Source organism: Triplophysa dalaica, chromosome 17, assembly GCF_015846415.1.
Source record: "Triplophysa dalaica isolate WHDGS20190420 chromosome 17, ASM1584641v1, whole genome shotgun sequence".
Taxonomy (NCBI): Eukaryota; Metazoa; Chordata; class Actinopteri; order Cypriniformes; family Nemacheilidae; genus Triplophysa; species Triplophysa dalaica.
The window spans coordinates 11750781-11770188 of NC_079558.1; the positions used below are offsets into that span (position 1 = coordinate 11750781).

The 19408-nt window shown below is 43.1% G+C and overlaps 1 protein-coding gene across 1 annotated transcript in view; it reads right to left on the bottom strand.

Moving 5' to 3' along the window:
* dnah9 (dynein, axonemal, heavy chain 9) overlaps positions 1-19408 on the bottom strand; it is a 137975-nt gene that overhangs the window by 104883 nt on the left and 13684 nt on the right. The window contains exons 17-23 of the mRNA XM_056771917.1: positions 17694-18118; positions 17233-17455; positions 15742-15908; positions 14703-15573; positions 14180-14310; positions 12847-12973; positions 12363-12515 (exon numbers count right to left, since the gene is read on the bottom strand). Coding sequence (XP_056627895.1) covers positions 12363-12515; positions 12847-12973; positions 14180-14310; positions 14703-15573; positions 15742-15908; positions 17233-17455; positions 17694-18118 — 2097 coding nt within the window. The remainder of the gene's footprint in view (positions 1-12362; positions 12516-12846; positions 12974-14179; positions 14311-14702; positions 15574-15741; positions 15909-17232; positions 17456-17693; positions 18119-19408) is intronic.

The window sequence follows — 19408 nt, forward strand, 5'->3', positions numbered from 1 at the left end:
GTTTCCGCTCTTACTAGCAAAAGTCTTGTTGCACTTATTGCAACGCGCATTATCTGCATCCATCTGTGTAATGTACGCGCGAGCTCTGTGTAATGTACGCGTGAGCTCTGTAGTGTTGCACAGACGGACATTTCGCGTGCGAGATTGCGAATATCAAAAATGCAGGTAAATGTCTTTATTATTATCGCAAATTAGACATGGTTTGTCAATTAAAATATGCTAGTTTACGTTTATTTAGCAATAAGAAATAGTAAATGTTTTTCTTAATTTCTCCAGTACCGACAGCAGAACCGTTAACGTCAGAGGTTATCAATACTTCGGTCTTTTATAATTTAGCCCCGAAACCGATAAAGTACAGAGTTTCGGTACCCATCCCTAATGAGCACAGTGGCCTCCATCATCTGTAAATGGAAGAAGTTTGGAACGACAAGTACTCTTCTTCGAGCTGGCCACCCGGCCAAACTGATCGATCAGGGAGAAGGGCCTTAGTCAGGGAGGTGACCAAGAACCCGATGGTCACTCTGACAGAGCTCCAGCATGTCTCTGTGGAGGGAGGAGAACCTTCCAGAAGAACAACCATCTCCACAGCATCTCCACAGCACTCCACCAATCAGGCCAATATGGCAGAGTGGCCAGACGGAAGCCACTCCACAGTAAAGGGCACATGACAGCCCGCGGGGAGTTTGCAAAAAGGCACCTGAAGGACTCTCAGACCATGAGATACAAAATGATCTGTTCTGATAAAAGAATAGCAAGTGTCATGTCTGGAGGAAACCAGGCACCGCTAATCACCTGGCCAATACCATCCCTTCAGTGAAGCATGGTGGTGGTAGCATCATGCTCTGTGGATGTTTTTCAACGGCAGGAAATGGGAGACTAGTCAAGATCGAGGAAAATATAAATGCAACAATGAATGCAACCTAGATGAAAACCTGCTACAGAGCGCTCTGGACCTCAGAATGGGGCGAAGGTCCATCTTCCAACAGGACAATGACCCTAAGCACACAGCCAAGATAACAAAGGAGTGGCTACAGGACAACCCTGTGAATGTCCTTGAGTGGCCCCGTCAGAGCCCAGATTTGAACCCGATTGAACATCTCTGGAGAGATCTGAAAATGGCTGTGTACCAACACTACCAATCCAACCTAATGTAGCTTTAGAGGTCCTGCAAAGAAGAATGAGAGAAATTGCCCAAAAATAGGTGTGACAAGCTTGTAGCATCATACTCAAAAAGACTTTAGGGTGTAATTGGTGCCTGTAGTAGAGTAGGCGGGGCGAGACCGTGGTTCGAGTCCGGTGAGTATTTGTGAATTAGCGCCAGCTGTGCGCACACCGGCCTCGAATCACGTAGGAGATGGGAGCATATAAAAGGAACGAGCGACCGGACCGTCGAGGAGAGAGGACCGGGCCCGAACATATGTTAAGTTTATATTTATGTTCTTGTGTTTTGTTCGCCGGCGGTCATCCGTGAGGGGCCGCCGGCTGTTGTTTTACTTTATTAAATGTTTAAATGTTTGCCGGTTCCCGACTCCTTCCTTCCCTTTTATGGAGATTTATTACAGTGCCAAAGGTGTTTCATCAAACTATTGAGCATAGGCTGTGAATACTTATGTACATGTGCTTTTTCGTTTTTTATTTTTAATAAATCAGCAAAGATTTCAAACAAACTTCTTTCACGTTTTCATTATGGGGTGTTGTTTGTAGAATTTTGAGGAACATAATGAATTTAATCAATTTTGGAATTAGGCTGTAACGTGCCAAAAAGTTAAGCGCTGTGAATACTTTCCGGATGCACTTTATATGCTCCAACTTGGCCAAATAATAATAAAGTACCAAATTGACTACCACAGCTATGCAGATGACACTCAGATCTACGTAGGTTCTCTCAGCCAATGACTCCAGGCCTATTGAGTCTCTTTGCCAATGCATTGATGAAATTAACAGCTGGATGTGTCAAAACTTCCTTCAGTTAAAAAAATAATCTGAAGTAATTTTATTTGGTAACAAGGATAAAACTAACAAGGTAAACACATACCTTGACTTAAGAGGTCTAAAGATATACAATTTTGGTGTCATTTTAGAGTCGGACCTTAGTTTCCTATTGTAACCTATCATTGTTGTTGCTAACTTATTTATAACTTGATTCTAAAATAAAATTGATAGTTAACTTAACGCCGTTAGCATAGCATTGGCGTTTACACTGTGGAATATCATCTTGCCTCTAGTTTGTCTCTGTGTGCAAACTGTTTCTCTTTTTAAGCATATATTCTACGATTCATCAAACAACCTTGGTAAGTTAGAATTGCTCTTCAAACCCGTTGAGTTATGGCTTCTATTCCTATTATTGTTACGTGCACCTCATGTCATATGTTTAGCTTAGCCTTCTCTGTCAGCGGCGAGGGTTTAACATGCGATAAATGCAGGAAAATAGTTAGACTGATGGAGAAGATCTTAGAATTAGAGTCTCGCACGGTAGAAAACATTTTGGATGCAAGCAACGTTAGTGCACACAGCTCGGTTCCGGTTGAAAATCCCCGCAGCTGGGAAACTTTGTGACTGTGAGGCGGCATAGTCGCAGGACAAAACATCACTTAACCCTTCCGACATAAAGTAAAATTTAAATGTGCTGGCTTAGGCTAATCGTAAATTCAGTAAGAATGTTATTCATGTCGGCACAAATGATGTTAGACTCCGTCAATCGTAGATCACCAAAGATAATATGGTGTGTGAGCTCGCAAGCACGATGTCAGACACTGTAATATTCTCTGGCCTCCACACTGCTTATCGTGGTGATGAGATTTATAGCAGATTATCATCACTAAATGGCTGGTTGTCTGAGTGGTGCCTGGAGAATGATATAGTTTTTATAAATAACTGGAAGAGTTTTGAGGGCAGACCTGACCTGTTGAAACGAGATGGTCTCAATCCCTTCTGGGACGGGGGGTGTCCCCTTCTAAAAATGCAGAAGGGGGGTGTCACTACACTTTACAATAATTATTTTAGCATCTCCCAGAAGTCTAATTTTAATTACAATTCATTTGAAGTCATGGTACTTCATGCATCAATACCTAATACTAAGGACACACATTTTTTTAATTTTATTCTAGCTATTGTATATAGGCCTCCAGGGCACCACACAGATTTTATTAAAGCTTTTGGTGGGCTCTTAATAGAACTATTACTGGCCGCAGATAGAGTCCTTGTCGTTGGTGACTTTAACATCCATGTAGATAAAGATGCAGAGGCCTTAGGAATGGCTTTCAAAGACACTCATAACTTCATGGGCGTTTGGCAACATGTGTCAGGACCCACTCACCTTCGTAATCATACTTTACATTTAATACTGTTTTACGGTATAGATGTGTACAACGTTAAAATCCTTTAGCAGGGTGAATACATTTCGGATCATTATCTGATATTATATTTGCTTCACTGGCCTACAGCTCCAAATCAAACTCCTTGTTACAAATATGATAGAACAATTACTTCAACTACCAAAGATGCTGTGGCAAGGGGGGCGTGGTTTAGCACGGTCTGCGAGAGAGGGCGTGTCGGGAGAATGACAGTGAGTAAGCAGATCAACGCTATAGTGAAAACACCTGCTTCTCGTCCTAGTAATTGGCGAGGAGACGCATTTAAGGCACGAAGGAGGTAGCGAGAGGAGAGAAACCGGCTGGGAAACCACGATACTCGGGAGACATAGAGACGGTGCGTCCAGGATATCCCCGAGCAGAGAGTATTGAACCGAGGAGTTCGAGAAAGGACGAGTCCCTAAACCCGGAAGCTGAACCCGGAAGCTGAACCCGGACGCTGAACCCGGAAGCTGAACCCGGAAGCTGAACCCGGAAGTGTGATCATTTTGTTTTGAATAAAGTTACGTGTTTCCCAGCCACGCTGACCCCGCCTCCTTTCTTCCTACCTTACACTGGTGCCGAAACACGGGAAGAAAGGAAGGAGCCGCCACCTTGCAGTCCCCGCCAGGATCGCCATTTGCGGAAGTTATCTCCTCACTCGCTGGTGTCCATCAAGAACATCATCAGGCCCTGTTGGCTCTTCGAGTAGATCAGGAGAGACGTTTCCAGACACTCATCCAGACCCAACAGGAGGACCGCGAGTCATTCCGGAGCTGGTTGGGCCAGGAGAGAGGCTCCTACTCATTGGCTGCATTCTCGACGGTACCGCTGCACAAGATGGGAGCCCAGGATGAGCCGGAAGCCTTCTTGGACTTGTTCGAGAGGTCCGCGGAGCTATCCGGATGGCAGCCGGATGCTTGGGCAGCCCGCCTTATCCCATTTCTGTCTGGAGAGGCCCAGATGGCAGCCCAGCAACTTCCGGTAGCGAATCTGCTCCAATACGCGGACCTTAAGAAGGCAATCCTCCAACGGGTGGGCTGGAGTCCTGAGCAGCACCGGCAGCGGTTCCGATCCCTGGAATTCAGGGAGCACTCCCAGCCTTTCGCCTTTGCTCACCAGCTCCAGGATGCCTGCCGCAGATGGCTGATGGCCGGGGCCACTACCGTCGATACCATCGTCGACCAGGTGACGCTGGAGCAGTTCGTGGCGCGGTTGCCTAAGAAAACTGCCCAATGGGTCCAGTGTCACCGCCCAACGACGCTGGCCCAGGCCATCCAGCTGGGGGAGGACCAATTGGTGGCGTGCCCTGGGGTCGGCGCGACCCCATCATCTCTTTCTCTCTCCCCCTCTAGATCCACCTCTACCAGACCGGTGCCACTTCCCAGATCAAGGGGGAACTTCTACCCGCGTCCGGCGACGCGAACCCGGTTCCCACCGGAGGCGGGGCAATACGGAGCTGTGAGGTCCACGTGGAAGGACACCCCCACCGGACGGGCAACGGTCCACAGACCTCTTCCTTTTCGTCAGCCTCTCCTCGCCAATTCGGGGGTCTGCTTCCTGCCGCTGGGGCGGCGGGGGCTCCTAGGCCGGCCTGTTGGCGTTGTGGGGACCCCGGACATTTTATCGACCGATGTCCTATGATGGAGGTCGGTATGATGATCCGGGTTCCCTTCAATCCTCAGGCTGCCCTCGGTCACGACGGGCTGTACCAAATACCTTTGAGTATTAGAGGGGGTACATATCAGGCGTTGGTGGATTCAGGGTGTAATCAAACCTCAATTCAGCAAAGCCTGATTCAATTTGAGGCAATGGATACGAGCCGCGGGGTTAAGGTAAGGTGCGTACACGGGGACGTGGTGAACTACCCTTTGGTGCCCTTGACCATACAATTCAGGGGACAAAAACATAGTGTAGAGGTGGCTGTTAACGAGCATCTCCGGCATCCGCTAATTTTGGGAACAAAAATTTTGGTGTGCGTCTTGCCCTGAATGCCAGCTGGTAAACCCACCGGCCACTCCAAGGGCACCATTGTGCCCACTTCCTCTTATTCAGGTCCCCTTCGAGCGAATTGGTATGGACCTGATCGGGCCGTTAGAGCGATCTCCACGAGGACATCGATTTGCATTGGTCATTGTGGACTATGCAACCCAGTGTTGCGAATCTCCCGTGTGGGAATCCCGAAGGAGATTCTCACAGATCAAGGTACGGCGTTTATGTCACGGACACTCCGCGAACTGTACGGATTACTGGGGATTAAGACGATTCGAACCAGCGTCTATCACCCACAAACAGACGGGCTGGTCGAACGTTTTAATCGTACGTTAAAAACCATGATCCGGAAATTCTTACACGAAGATGCCAAAAATGGGGATAAGTGGTTGGACCCTCTGTTATTTGCGGTCCCCCAAACCTCCACGGGGTTTTCCCCCTTCGAGCTTCTCTATGGTCGCCAGCCTTGCGGGGTTTTAGACGTCCTAAAAGAATGTTGGGAGGACGGGCCTTCCGCAAGCAAAAATCAAATTCAGTATGTCCTGGACCTGCGAACAAAACTCCATACACTGGGGCGGCTCTCTTTGGAGAATTTGTTACAGGCACAGGACAGACAGAGCCGACATTATAACAGAGGCGCCAGGCTACGTAAATTTTCACCGGGAGAGAAAGTGCTTGTATTGCTCCCAACGTCTAGTTCTAAACTACTCGCCAAGTGGCAAGGACCTTTTGAGGTCACACGACGAATAGGAGATCTCAATTATGAGGTAGTACGATCGGACAGGAGCGGGGCACATCAGATTTATCACCTCAACCTCCTAAAAAAATGGAGGGAGGCGAACACCGTGATGCTGGCGACGACAGTGAGTAGAGTAGATGATCTCGGGCCAGAAGCCAACATCAAAGTGCAGTCTTTCGCTCTGGCTCCAGGGGGAGATCATCTTTCGTCCTCCCAGCTTACGGATGTTGCGAAGTTACAGGCAGAATGTGTTCTCGCCCCTGCCCGGCCGCACAAATCTTATAGAGCACCACATTGAGACAAAACCGGGTGCGGTAGTGCGCAGTCGCCCATATAGGTTACCTGAACAGAAAAAAATTGTGGTTCAGAAGGAATTAGATGCTATGCTGGACATGGGGGTAATAGAAGAGTCCAATAGTGACTGGGCGAGCCCGATAGTTTTAGTACCGAAGACCGACGGCTCGGTCCGGTTCTGTGTGGACTATCGCAAGGTGAATGTGGTGTCTAAGTTCGATGCCTATCCAATGCCTTGAATTTACGAATTACTTGACCGGCTTGGCAAGGCTCGTTTTTATTCGACATTGGATCTGACGAAGGGATATTGGCAGATCCCCCTATCTCCCTTATCCGAAGAGAAAACAGCCTTTACTACGCCGTTCGGTTTGCACCAATTCGTCACACTTCCCTTCGGCTTATTCGGAGCCCCGGCTACATTTCAGCGTCTCATGGACCGTATTCTCAGACCTCACGCGACATATGCCGCAGCCTATCTTGATAACATCATTATATACAGTAATGATTGGCAGCGGCATATGCAGCACTTGAAAGCGGTCCTGAGTTCGCTGAGGAGTGCGGGGCTGACAGCTAACCCGATGAAGTGTGCGGTTGGGCGAGTAGAGGTAAGGTATCTGGGCTTCCACTTGGGTCACGGAGAGGTGCGTCCCAAAATTGATAAGACGGCACCAATTGCAACCGCCCCGAGACCCAAGACCAAAAAGGAGGTGCGGCAGTTCCTGGGGCTGGCGGGATATTATAGACGGTTTGTACCCAATTATTCGGACCTCTCCAGCCCGCTGACTGACCTCACTAAAAAGTGGGAACCAGATACCGTCCAATGGACGGAGCAGTGTCAGCAGGGGTTTACCCAGGTGAAGGCTGCTCTGTGTGGCGGGCCGTTATTGCACTCTCCCGATTTTTCACTCCCTTTTCTGTTGCAGACTGATGCCTCGGACAGGGGCGTGGGCGCGGTCCTGTCCCAGGAGGTAGAGGGGGAGGATCGCCCGGTGCTGTACATCAGTCGCAAATTGTCACGGACTGAGATGAGGTACAGCACCATCGAGAAGGAATGTTTGGCGATCCGGTGGGCGGTCCTCACTCTCCGTTAATATCTCCTGGGGCGGGAGTTCACGCTCTGTTCGGACCACGCGCCCCTCCAATGGCTCCACCGCATGAAGGACACCAACGCGTGGATCACTCGTTGGTACCTTGCTTTGCAACCATTCAAGTTCCAGGGGATCCACTGGCCGACTTTCTCTCCCGGAGGGGGGGGGACGATGCTACAGGCCGGATGGAGCCTCGGCCTGAGTCGGGCGGTGGGGGTATGTGGCAAGGGGGACGTGGTTTAGCACGGTCTGCGGAGAGAGGGCGTGTCGGGAGAATGACGGTGAGTAAGCAGATCAACGCTATAGTGAAAAAAACCTGCTTCTCGCATTTAAGGCAAGAGAGAAACCGGCTGGGAAACCACGATACTCGGGAGACATAGAGACGGTGCGTCCAGGATATCCCCGAGCAGAGAGTATTGAACCGAGGAGTTCGAGAAAGGACCGAGCGAACGAGTCCCTAAACCCGGAAGCTGAACCCGGAAGCTGAACCCGGAAGTGTGATCATTTTTTTTTGAATAAAGTTACGTGTTTTATTTAACACAGTGGCTAAATTAACAAAAAATAAATCGTAAACGACTTCAGATTCTGGATATCAGCATAACAGTAATGAATTTATGAACTACTTCACAAGTAAAATCCAAAATATTAGAGAAAAAATTATAACAATGCAACCAGAAGTGAAACCCGTTGAACAACTGAGAGAGATGCTTCCAGAAATTATAGATCTTCTTCTTAGTATGATTAACTCATCCTGAAATAAGGACATGTGACTAAAGCATATAAGGTGGCTGTTATAAGGGCCCTTGTCAAAAAAAAAAAAAAACTTGACCCTAGAGAACAGGGAATTATAGGCCCAAATCGAATTTACCTTTCATATATCGATTTTTTTGAATTTTGAATTTTAATTTTTTTATTGAATTTACTGAACTAGGACAAAACAGAAGTGTTACTTTTTGGACCGAAAACCGCGGTACATAACAACCAAGAACACTGCATAATAGTGATGACGGATGGCGGTTAAATAAAAAAAAACATTCTGATCAATTGCGGGTGGATGAGATCATATAAAAATATTAACTATATTTCTCTAAAAATATGAATGTGTCTTAAATGCATTTTTCATCAGGCAGAAACTAATTTGCACTAATTTAAAAGAAATATGTGCGTTCCGGTGGAAGAGAGGGGGGTCCATTTCTTAAAGCAGAAATGGTGAAACAGATCCGGGAGGGTGGGAGAATTAAAAACAAAACAAAAGGAAGGAAACAAAGAAAGAAAAGTACCGTGTGTGAGCGTTTTAGCGAAGTGGTTAACGAGGATGAATCAAGTGCTGGGTATGTAATATGCAACGACGGTGAGGCATTGTGAGGGGTATATGAAAGCCACAAGACCTTGAATATGGTACATCATGTGTGTGCTAAATCTAAGGATAAGATTAAAGCATTTGCAGACAAAGACAGTGCTAGAAAATGTACCGTTATCCAGTTTTTTAAGTGTGCTTGTGTGTTGCAGTGACAGAAACGGTGATATTCAAAGTCTGAAGGTAGTAAAGCCTGTGTTTATTTTATTAAGAAAATGTAGGCTAATCTGGCCAAAGACAAACTTTTGTTTTATAAATTAATGTTCCTTTAAAAGCATTTTACGTTCAGCGTATTATTGTACCATCAAAAATTGGCAGATTAGTTCTAACGTCACTGAATCTGATAACATCATGCTCAAAACAAAGAATTAGAGTAATTAAAGTGACGATCGGGTGTGGATATCTATATTAGAGAAAATTATACATGCGGGCGGGTGACGGGTGGATAATTTATTTGAAGCAGTGGTTGCAGGTGACATTTTAGCTCATCCACGCATCTCTACTGCATAACTATTGACGGATGTTCCATAAAACCCTCATCGTCAGCTAATTTTGGCGTTCTATTCGATAGTAATCTGTCATTTGAGAACCATATCGCCAACACCTGTAAAATAGTGTTTTTCCATTTGAAGAATATATCTAAACTGCGTCATATGCTGTCACTGTCAGATGCAGAGAAATTAATTAAGATTACTTAATTAATCTAGACTAGATTACTGTAAGGCACTGTTAGGTGGTTGCCCTGCGGGTTTATCACAAAAACTCCAATTGGTACAAAACGCGGCAGTTCGAGTTCTTACACATACAAAAAAGTAGGAGCATAATAGCCAGTTCTGTCAACCGTGCACTGGTTACCTATAAAGCATCGGATTAACTTTAAAATCTTGCTTATTACCTTTTAAAGCCCTACATGGTTTAAATCCGCAGTGTGCATTAAGCTCTCAGGCATCCTGTCAGTTGGTAATACCTAGAATTTCAAAATCAAGTGCAGGTGGTACATCATTTTCCTATCTAGCGGAGAATGGGAAGCGATGACCTGACAAGAGCTGAGATGATAGAGCTGGATAAAGAAAATCTTTAAAGTTTATTTCTTTTTTTTATTTAGCCTTGTTGTGCAAGCACTGTCGAGCTTGTACAGAGGCCACAGCTTTTGCCAGAGGGGAACTGGAAACCCCTGGTTGGGCCTGGGTTCTCCCGAGTTTTTTTTCTCGATTGGAGTGTTGGGTTCCTCGCCACGTTTGCATACTGTACTGCACTATTTGCCTGGCTGAGGAGGCTGCTTTAGAATTCAGAAGTTTTACATAATTAATATTGCATATAGGAATTTATTTTCTGTTTAATATTTGACATGTGATTCTCTCTCCTATATCTCAAACGTGTCTGTCTGTGTGTGCGTGCATGCTTGTCTGTGTCCGTCTGTGTGTGTGTGTCTATGTTGAAATGTGTAAGTACAGTTGTGTTCAAAATTATTCAACCCCCACTGAAATTGATTGTTTTGGTCGGTTTGACATTGATTATGATCATTCAGTCATCCTGCGTACAATTAAATCAAAGAGGCACGTGTAGGTCAGACAAATATAACATAACATTTATAATGAAATAACCACAAATGTCTTTTCTGAGCTCACATCATTATCAGTTTTATTCAACCGCCAAGTGACATTCAATCTTAGTACTTAGTACAACATCCTTTTACAGTTATAACAGCTTTTAAACGTGAAGCATAGCTTGACACAAGTGTCTTGCAGCGATCTACGGGTATCTTCGCCCATTCATCATGGGCAAAAGCCTCCAGTTCAGTCACATTCTTAGGCTTGCGCACTGCAACTGCTTTCTTTAAGTCCCACCAGAGGTTCTCAATCGGTTTTAAGTCTGGTGACTGCGATGGCCACTTCAAAATGGTCCAGCCTTCCTGCAACCATGCAACCATGCTCTAGTGGACTTGGAGGTATGCTTGGGATCATTGTCCTGTTGAAAGGTCCAACATCTTCCAAGCCTCAGGTTTGTGACGGACTGCATCACATTGTCATCCAATATCTCCTGGTACTGAAGAGAATTCATGGTACCTTGCACACGCTGAAGCTTCCCAGTACCTGCAGAAGCAAAACAGCCCCAAAGCATGATTGACCCCCCCGCCATGCTTCACAGTAGGCAAGGTGTTCTTTTCTTTATAGGCCTTGTTCTTCCTCCTCCAAACATAGCGTTGATCCATGGGCCCAAACAGTTCTAATTTTGTTTCATCAGTCCACAGAACACTATCCCAAAACTTCTGTGGTTTGTCCACATTACTTTTGGCATACTGCAGTCGACTCTTCTTATTCTTTGGGGACAGCAAGGGGGTGCGCCTGGGAGTTCTGGCATGGAGACCTTCATTACGCAGGGTGCGCTGTATTGTCTGAGCAGAAACTTCAGTACCCACATCTGACAAATCTTTACTCAGTTCCTCAGCAGTCACACGGGGACTTTTCTCCACTCTACGCTTCAGGTAGCGCACAGCAGTCGAAGTCAGCATCTTCTTTCTGCCACGACCAGGTAGCGTTTCAACAGTGCCCTTTGCCTTGAATTTGAGAAAGATGCTTCCTATGGTGTTCCTCTTGGTATGTTTAACATCTTTGCAATCTTCTTATAGCCATTGCCCTTCCTGTGAAGAGTAATCACCTGCTCTCTTGTCTTCCTGGACCATTCTCTTGACCTCACCATGTTTGTAACCACACCAGTAAATGTCTAGAAGGAGCTGAGTATCACAGTAATTTTAAAGCTGCCTAATTGGTGCTTATTAGGCTTTATTGCTGATCCCTGATATCCACAGTTGTTTTCAATACCTGATTGAAAACACTTCATTGAACCTCTGTTCTTCAGAGTGGTAGTCTTTAAGGGGTTGAATAATTATGTCAATGAAGAATTCACAAAATAAACATTTACTACTGTATTACAAAACTAATTGATGTCATTTTAGTTGCATATCGTTCTTTAAGAAGTCCTTGTAGGATTTCATTCTGAATACAATTACAAATGTACACTAAATTCCCTAAAACCATTTACAGCATTGGGGGTTGAATAATTTTGAACACAACTGTACTTTTAAATCCAGATTAAAAACAAGCTTGTTTAGCTGTGCATTAACAACGTGAGCACTGTGGCTGTTTAACATAAACTGCACTTCTTTTTATGATTTCTTTTGTTTTTATTGTTATTCTTTTTATATATACACTCACATTTTTAATACATTTTATTATTGTTTTATTGTTTTTTAAAATCTAAAGTTGTATTTGTGATCTTAAATCATTAGCATTTTAAAGATCCGTCTTATTTTTCTTTGTCAATCATTTTATGCAAAGCACTTTGAATTGACCTTGTGTATGAAATGTGCTATATAAATTAACTCGCCTTGCTTTGCCTTGATATTTACTTTTTCACTTTAAGTTATGGATTGCAGCTTTAATGTACAGCTCAATTGTCTGATCATTTGGAAAGCAACTCCTTAAACTTGCCTCATGTTAATTCATAGTGTTCTATATGAAATCTGAAGAAATGTGTTGTACCTGGCCACTGCAGTCACAAGGCTCATTAAATGGAACATACTCGTCCTCTTTACTGAACATGCCGAGCCCTGTTTTGGTGGGGTTGCCGTCTGCGTCCGTTTCAAACTTCATCTTTGCCATATTGTCAAACAATTTTGACAGATGCCTCTGAACCTGAGGGAGAAAACGAAAGTCTTGACAGCTGCCCAGCTGTTATTTTGATTTAAGGTTCTTCTAGTATGTCATTTGAAAAACTAGATGGAATTTGCCTCCAAGACAATTTGCCAACAAGTGACCAACACTGCCATCTAGTGTGTTAAAAAGTAAAAAATTAAGGATATTTTTGCACTTCGGCTTACCTTTACTTTACAAAAGTTAAGTTTGTATAATCTTTTAGAATAGCAATAGGGTTTACAAATTGGGGGTAAATTGTTGCATGTAAAATTGTATCCATAAACAAGGACATTTTCGATGGTTACATCTTTCATATGTGCTACTGCTATACCTGGTGAGGGTCAGTGCCATTGGAGAGGATGTCCAGCAGGTCTGCTGAGGAGATGAAGTAAAATCGTGGAAAGGCCAGACGCTTGGTGTCCAGATACTCAGCCAGGGCTTTCTCACAAAGAGCCAGTCTGCAGGAACAGGTACATTGACCATCACACTCTCAATCTGACAGATGTTCAGTTTAGAGCAAAGCATTTATGGAACACTGAAAACAGTTTGGTGTGCATTTATGCACCTACTAAAGGAAACATCTTCTAAATGAGCGTCATTAAAGGAATAGTTCACACCTAAGTTAAATTAACTTTTTCCAACCAAGTATTTATCTCGTCAGTAATACGCTAAGGACATAAGGCAGAATGCCCAAGCTTAAGGTTTGCAAATAACAATGGTAGATGGTACAAGTTTATGGCAAAGTTCCTTGAAGTATTACAAAAGTAGTGAATAATGGAACAGTCAACCAGTCATGTGACTTTTTAGATCTTGGAAGCACTGCCATAAGCTATCCTTATATTGTATGCATAGAAGTGGCTTAAAGCAATAGTTCACAAAAAAATGAAAGATCTGTCATCATTTACTCACCCTCAAGTTTTCAAACCTGTAAACATTTCTTTGTTCTGCTAAACGCATATAAAGATATTTAGAAGAATGTCAGTACCTAAACAGATCTCATCCCCCATTTACTGCCGAAAAATAAATACTATGAGAGTCAATGGGGGATAAAATCTGTTTGGTTGCTGACATTCTTCAAAATATCTTCTTTTGCATTTAGCAGAACAAAGACATGTTTGCAGGTTTGGAACAATCTTAAGGTGAGTAGATGATGATAGAAATATTTTTCTTTGGTAAACTATTCCTTTAAAGGGACACCTCACACCCCAAAAGAAATTCTGTCATCATTTATCCACATTCGAGCTGTTCCAAATCTGTGTAAATTTCATTGTTCTGATGAACACAAAGAAAGATATTTGGAAAAATGCTTATCATTAGACACATTTTGCCCCCCATTGAACTATCTTAGTAGGAAAAAATACAATGGTGGTCAAAAGTGCCCAAGAACTGTTCTTCTACATTCCTCAAAATGTCTTCTTTTGTGTTCAACAGGACATAAAAATTGTAATTTTTCCTACTATGGGAGTCAATGGTGGGCAAGAGCTGTTTGGTTATAAGCATTCTTCCAAATATCTTTCTCCTTTTTCATTTTTTGATGAATTGTCCCTTTAAGCAGTCGATTTTTTCACAAAGGGAAATACGGCCGGTTATGACCTGTTTTTGTTTGTGTTAACTATTTCTTTAGCTCACAGAAAAGGCAAAGAAATACAGAAACCAAGCCAAACCTGCTCTGCATGTCTTCTAGTTTGCTGTAGAGTCCAGGTTTGTTGGTAGCCTCCACAACATTAGGCGTTTTATTAGCATCGTATGAAAGTTCTTTAAAACCAATATCAATGCCTTCAAAGCGTTTGGAATCCTGCGGAGAGATTCATGAGAAAATGATTTGATTCAATTTCATTCGCCAAAAAAACCCCACACATTCAGAAAAACATCTGTTTCTGGCCATGGGCGCACAACAGTAATTATCCAAATGTTTTCGACCCAAAAGCATAAGATGGACATTTTTATCTCTCATCTAGCTCTATGAATAATCCGCCAGAGGGCAGGACAAGATGATTCACAAAACATGAGATCCTGCTTTACTCTAAGTTCTCCATTAATACATATTGAAACAATAACTTATCTCAAATGTCCGTATAACATTTTTTGCTTTTGTTTTACATTCTATTATCTGCAATTTAAATTTCACATTTGGTGAGAACAAAATCATTGCATATTGATCGTTCTGTTAGCATTAGCATAGCTGACCTCTGGTAGCTGTGAGCGAATGTCATCAGAACCTATAAAGATGCTCTCCAGGTGTGACCAGGTCCTCTGCACTTCGAACCAGATAGAGATCACTGAATCAGCCACCGAGAGCTTTCTCTGCCACGTGGATACCTCCTCCAGGAAGAAAGCGATGTATTTGGACGACATGAGGTTTTGCAGCTGCACCTGGTTGTCCTCCAGCGTTTCAATAAGTTCCCCATCTGACTTCAACAGAGGAATGTTGGTGCGTGGATGTGCCTCATAGCCAAATGCCATACTTGACCAGGTGGTGTCCAGCTCATTTAGCACCTTCTCCATGCCCATTTCCTTCACTGCCCGGTCAACAATGCCCCTGACCTCATCTTCAAAGTGATGCAAGTTAAGGCTAAGTAGGTCAGCCAGCGTGGTGTCTTGGTCCATGGTGAAGCGCACTCCGGTGGCATTCATCAGGTGCTGCCAATGTCGTGGACGGATGGCTGGATTTTGAAGTTCTGCGACCGCCCGTAGGGAAGTGAGTGTGTTCTTTACGGTACTATCCAGCCCTGTAAAGGCATCCCATGAACGTGCCTCTTTATCAAGCGTGCGAATCTCTTTAGAGAAACGTTTGCACTCCAGCTCCATTTCATCCACATTTATGTCACGCCACGGAGTGGTCTCCCATGCATTTAAACTGGATTGGACTGCTAAAATCATATCCCACAATTCCTTGAGAACAGGCAACTCTTTTCGACACTGCTTGAGTTGTCTGTAGTCTGGTACGTTGATGTCGAAAAGTTTGGCTGACTCGATAAGCTCAGCCATTGTAGCTTCCAACTCGTGAATTTGGTTATGGGATGTGTCAAGCCTCTGATGCGGATTTAAACAATCAAATCTGAAAAGATTTCACGAGTTAAGACAACACAAGACAAATGTGTGGCAGGAAATTGACTTACTGACTGGGTAACGGTCTTGATTACGGTTATCCATCACTGCTGTGACACTTTCACAACATTACAATACTAACATGAGATATTTCTCTATGCTCTATCATGCACTGTACCTGAAAAAGCCTTTCTTGCGGAACTGCTCCCGGAAGGTATGTTGCTCCACGTCGAACGTGGCACATTTTCTGCGCAGGTTTGCCACCTCATTTGCCTGAAGTGGGGCAACTTGCTGCTTTACCATCACAGCCTGCTTTTTCACGCTGTCCCATTTCTCTGGCAGGTCCTGTGTGTCAAACCCAAACAAAGATGCTTCATCTGACAATCTGGATACTACATAGACTAATCATTTTAAAACATGTTGTTACATTTGTATAAATTGAGCTACCAAAGCTTTAAAATCATCATGAAACAAAAGTTATAGTGTTGTTTTCATTGTAATGGTAACATATATTGGCTTCTGGAAAAAGGTAAATGTAGGACGGGGCTTAATTTCGTCGAATAATTGATTGAATTTTTTAGAAAATTTATTGGAAATTGGAAGCCTGACCTTTGAAGGTTAATGTTTTAGATGAAAGATTATGAGGGCATTTCGTAACAAATCATTTTCAGCATTGATTTCACAGTGGAAATAAGATGATAAAATATATTGACAATTTTTATGTGTATTTAAAATGTACAATATTTATTTTCCAATAATATTGAAGCAGTATTGATGGTCCTGCAATATGCAGATTTTTGTCCAATCAAAATCTGGATAAAAATAAAAAAAATCCTTATCCTGTATAACAATAGAACCCTGCCCAAAACACAACAGAAACAACATTTAATGGTTAAATGTGAACTGTATCAGATTTAATGTAAACTATAATGATGTCTATTGGTTTCAGATGGATTCTATTGTTAGGATGTTATCTAGCAGAACCAATAGAACATAAGAATACCAACAGAGCATGTCGGAGTAATGCCCAAAACATACTACAAAAGGAACTTTATAATGGTTTTAATGGGAAAAACTAATGATTCAAAATGGTATTTTAATGGAAACTATTAGAAGTGTACTGCTGGAAAAAACTAATAGAGACCATCACAGAAATTCTAATCATTTCCATTTGAATACCCTTACAATCCAATAGCTTTTTCCATTAAAACCATTTCAAAATTCCTTTTTGTAGTGTGTTTTGAGAATTGTTCCACCAATAGAATCCATCACATACCAGTACAAACCATAACAGTTTTCCTTAAAACCAATAAAAATCCCATTAAAACCATCACATCTTCTTTATCCGACGAGCGATAGGAAGACCCGTTTACAATAAAGATTGGCTGCGTTGCGTCAAGATTGGCTGCGCTGTATGCCTGCAGCTGGTTACTCTTGAGATATTTGAAGAAGCTGAGGTGTGTTTGTTTGTTCATGGCATTTTAGTGATGGATGTTATATAAACGGTCAATATAACGCTGGATTTGGAGATTGTATGAAACTGATAGATGGTGCAGTCCCAGCGCTAAAAGATGCCGGACATGTACTGCACGCAGTAAGTCAAACTGAGTCATCTGTGTTTTGTTCGCAATGGGTGCACACATGCTTTAGACTGATTGCAAACACTTACCTCCAGCTGTTTGTATACTGCATCTGGTAGTTCCTGCTGATATGTCTTTAGCAGATCAATGGTCTGCTTCAGTGGCTCGAACATATCATCTGTAGTGCTCTGTCGTTCTTTTACCGCCATCAGGTTACCCATGATCTCCACCAAACCTTTGTAGTCACCCTCCTCCACTTTCTTACCGAGCCCACTCTCAGTCAATCTGATGAAGTCCTCCAGGTCAGACAGACTACAAAAACAGATCAAACCAGTGTTTTCAAGAAAAATTAAGAGTTTCTATAATTATAATTTATAACATTACCAAACTAGGTTGCAGAAAGCACACTTTCAAACTGTTTTTTAAAAACATTGTCCCGCCCTTATTGGTTGTCCCAACGTTGCTGTGTTGGGCTGTACAATCTGTATTTTAACAACATTACAGAGCCATAGAGTCTGTACATGTACATGTACATGTAGAGGTCATATACCTGTGTGTTACATGATCAATAAGGTGCTGTTTGAACATCAGGCTCCACTTCTTGATGATATTGAGCAGGGCATTTTTAAAAGCTCTTGCATCAACCCGCATCCAGCCCTCAAACACATGGACGGGCTCCAGCTGTAGAACTTCCATATACAAGCTTTCGTATGAATCCGTCTGCTCCCGGAACTGGTTGAGAGTCGGGGGGGTTTCTGGAACCCCATGTTCTGCGTAGGCCTCTAACTCTTCACTCGTAAGAACGTGACCATAGAGCAAGAACTGACGCATGAACTCCTTTCTGTCATCCACGTAGAGGTAGGCGTAGCGCTCAAAAGTGTCACGGTACTCACAGCACCTTCGAATGATTCTTTGCATTCGCTCCATGAGAAGCTGCCTCATGTCCGCCAAGTCAGTCATGTCCTCCATATCAGCCTAATGGTACAAAATATTTTTCTATATAGATATTTCCTCTTTTAATACATATTTGTGGTCTTATTCTACAGAAAGACTTTCAACATGACTTGAAAGAAGATATATTGGCAGTCAAAGACAACACAACACAGATCCCCATTGACTTCCATAGTATGAACACAAAACCATTACTACATTTCTTAAAGGAGCCAGTCTTTGCTGTTTTTGAGGCTTTGATTATGTTTTTTGGGTGTTTAACAATTGATGTTCATGTTTCTAATAAAAAATCGCTTTATGTTTCAAGTCTTTTGTTCGCTGCTGTCGCTCTTTCAACAAAACGACTGGATTTCCTCCAGTCTATATAGAGTCCCTCCTTCTGAAACGCTCTTCTTGGTAAAGCTGACCCGGTCTGTCGTGATTGGTTCACCTCTTAGAGTGTGAAGATGTCTCACCCATACCATATCAGCGAGCTTCCGCTTCTCAGGCTGCTGCGATTGGTCATATTCATAAACTTTGTCTTTGAGCATAAACAGTAACAATTGCGTCATCTTCACTTTATCAGTTAAAAACATGTGTATCCATCGAAGTGTAAAGGAGGTCTGCTAGTGCATGTGCAAATATCAATCTTTGTTAGAGATCACATTTTTTCACCTACTATGGTGAGGGAATTGGCACCAGACCGAATGGCGTCCGATCGGCTATATTAACACTAATAACAGAAGCGTTAGTTTTGCCTTTTTATATTGATCCCGAGTTGGATAACCAGATAAGCTGGATAAGCAGATTGACCAGGAGACATTTGCAAGCATGACTTCAAAGGATGTTTCATAGAAGTGTTTAAAGGAGGCATGAATTAAAATCACAATTTTAACCCAAACTTTTGTTATATAAGAGGGAATCATATTCACCAGAACATCATAAAAGTGTCAGAACTGAAAACGCCCTTGTTACTGAGATTACATCTGTTATTGACACCAGGCCCAGCGAACGCCAGGTTCTGGAATGCAACCATCTATGACGACATTGATAGGTTGATCACCACCTTCATAGAAAGAATATCAACGACTTCTTCTCTAGCCCCGCCCACTGGTTCGTGGATGACACTTCTGAAGTAGCACAAGTGGCGCGGAACAAGATAGAGCCATTAAAGATAGCTAAATTTTGAGCCATCCCTGGTTGTGGAAGAATACAGTGGCTACAAAACCTTGCTTCAGATTCCGATATTAGGAATGTGGGGATAATGTTTATTTTTAAAGACCTTCCAGATCATGATGGAAAAACATGGAGCATTTGTTTGTTTCATTTCTCAGA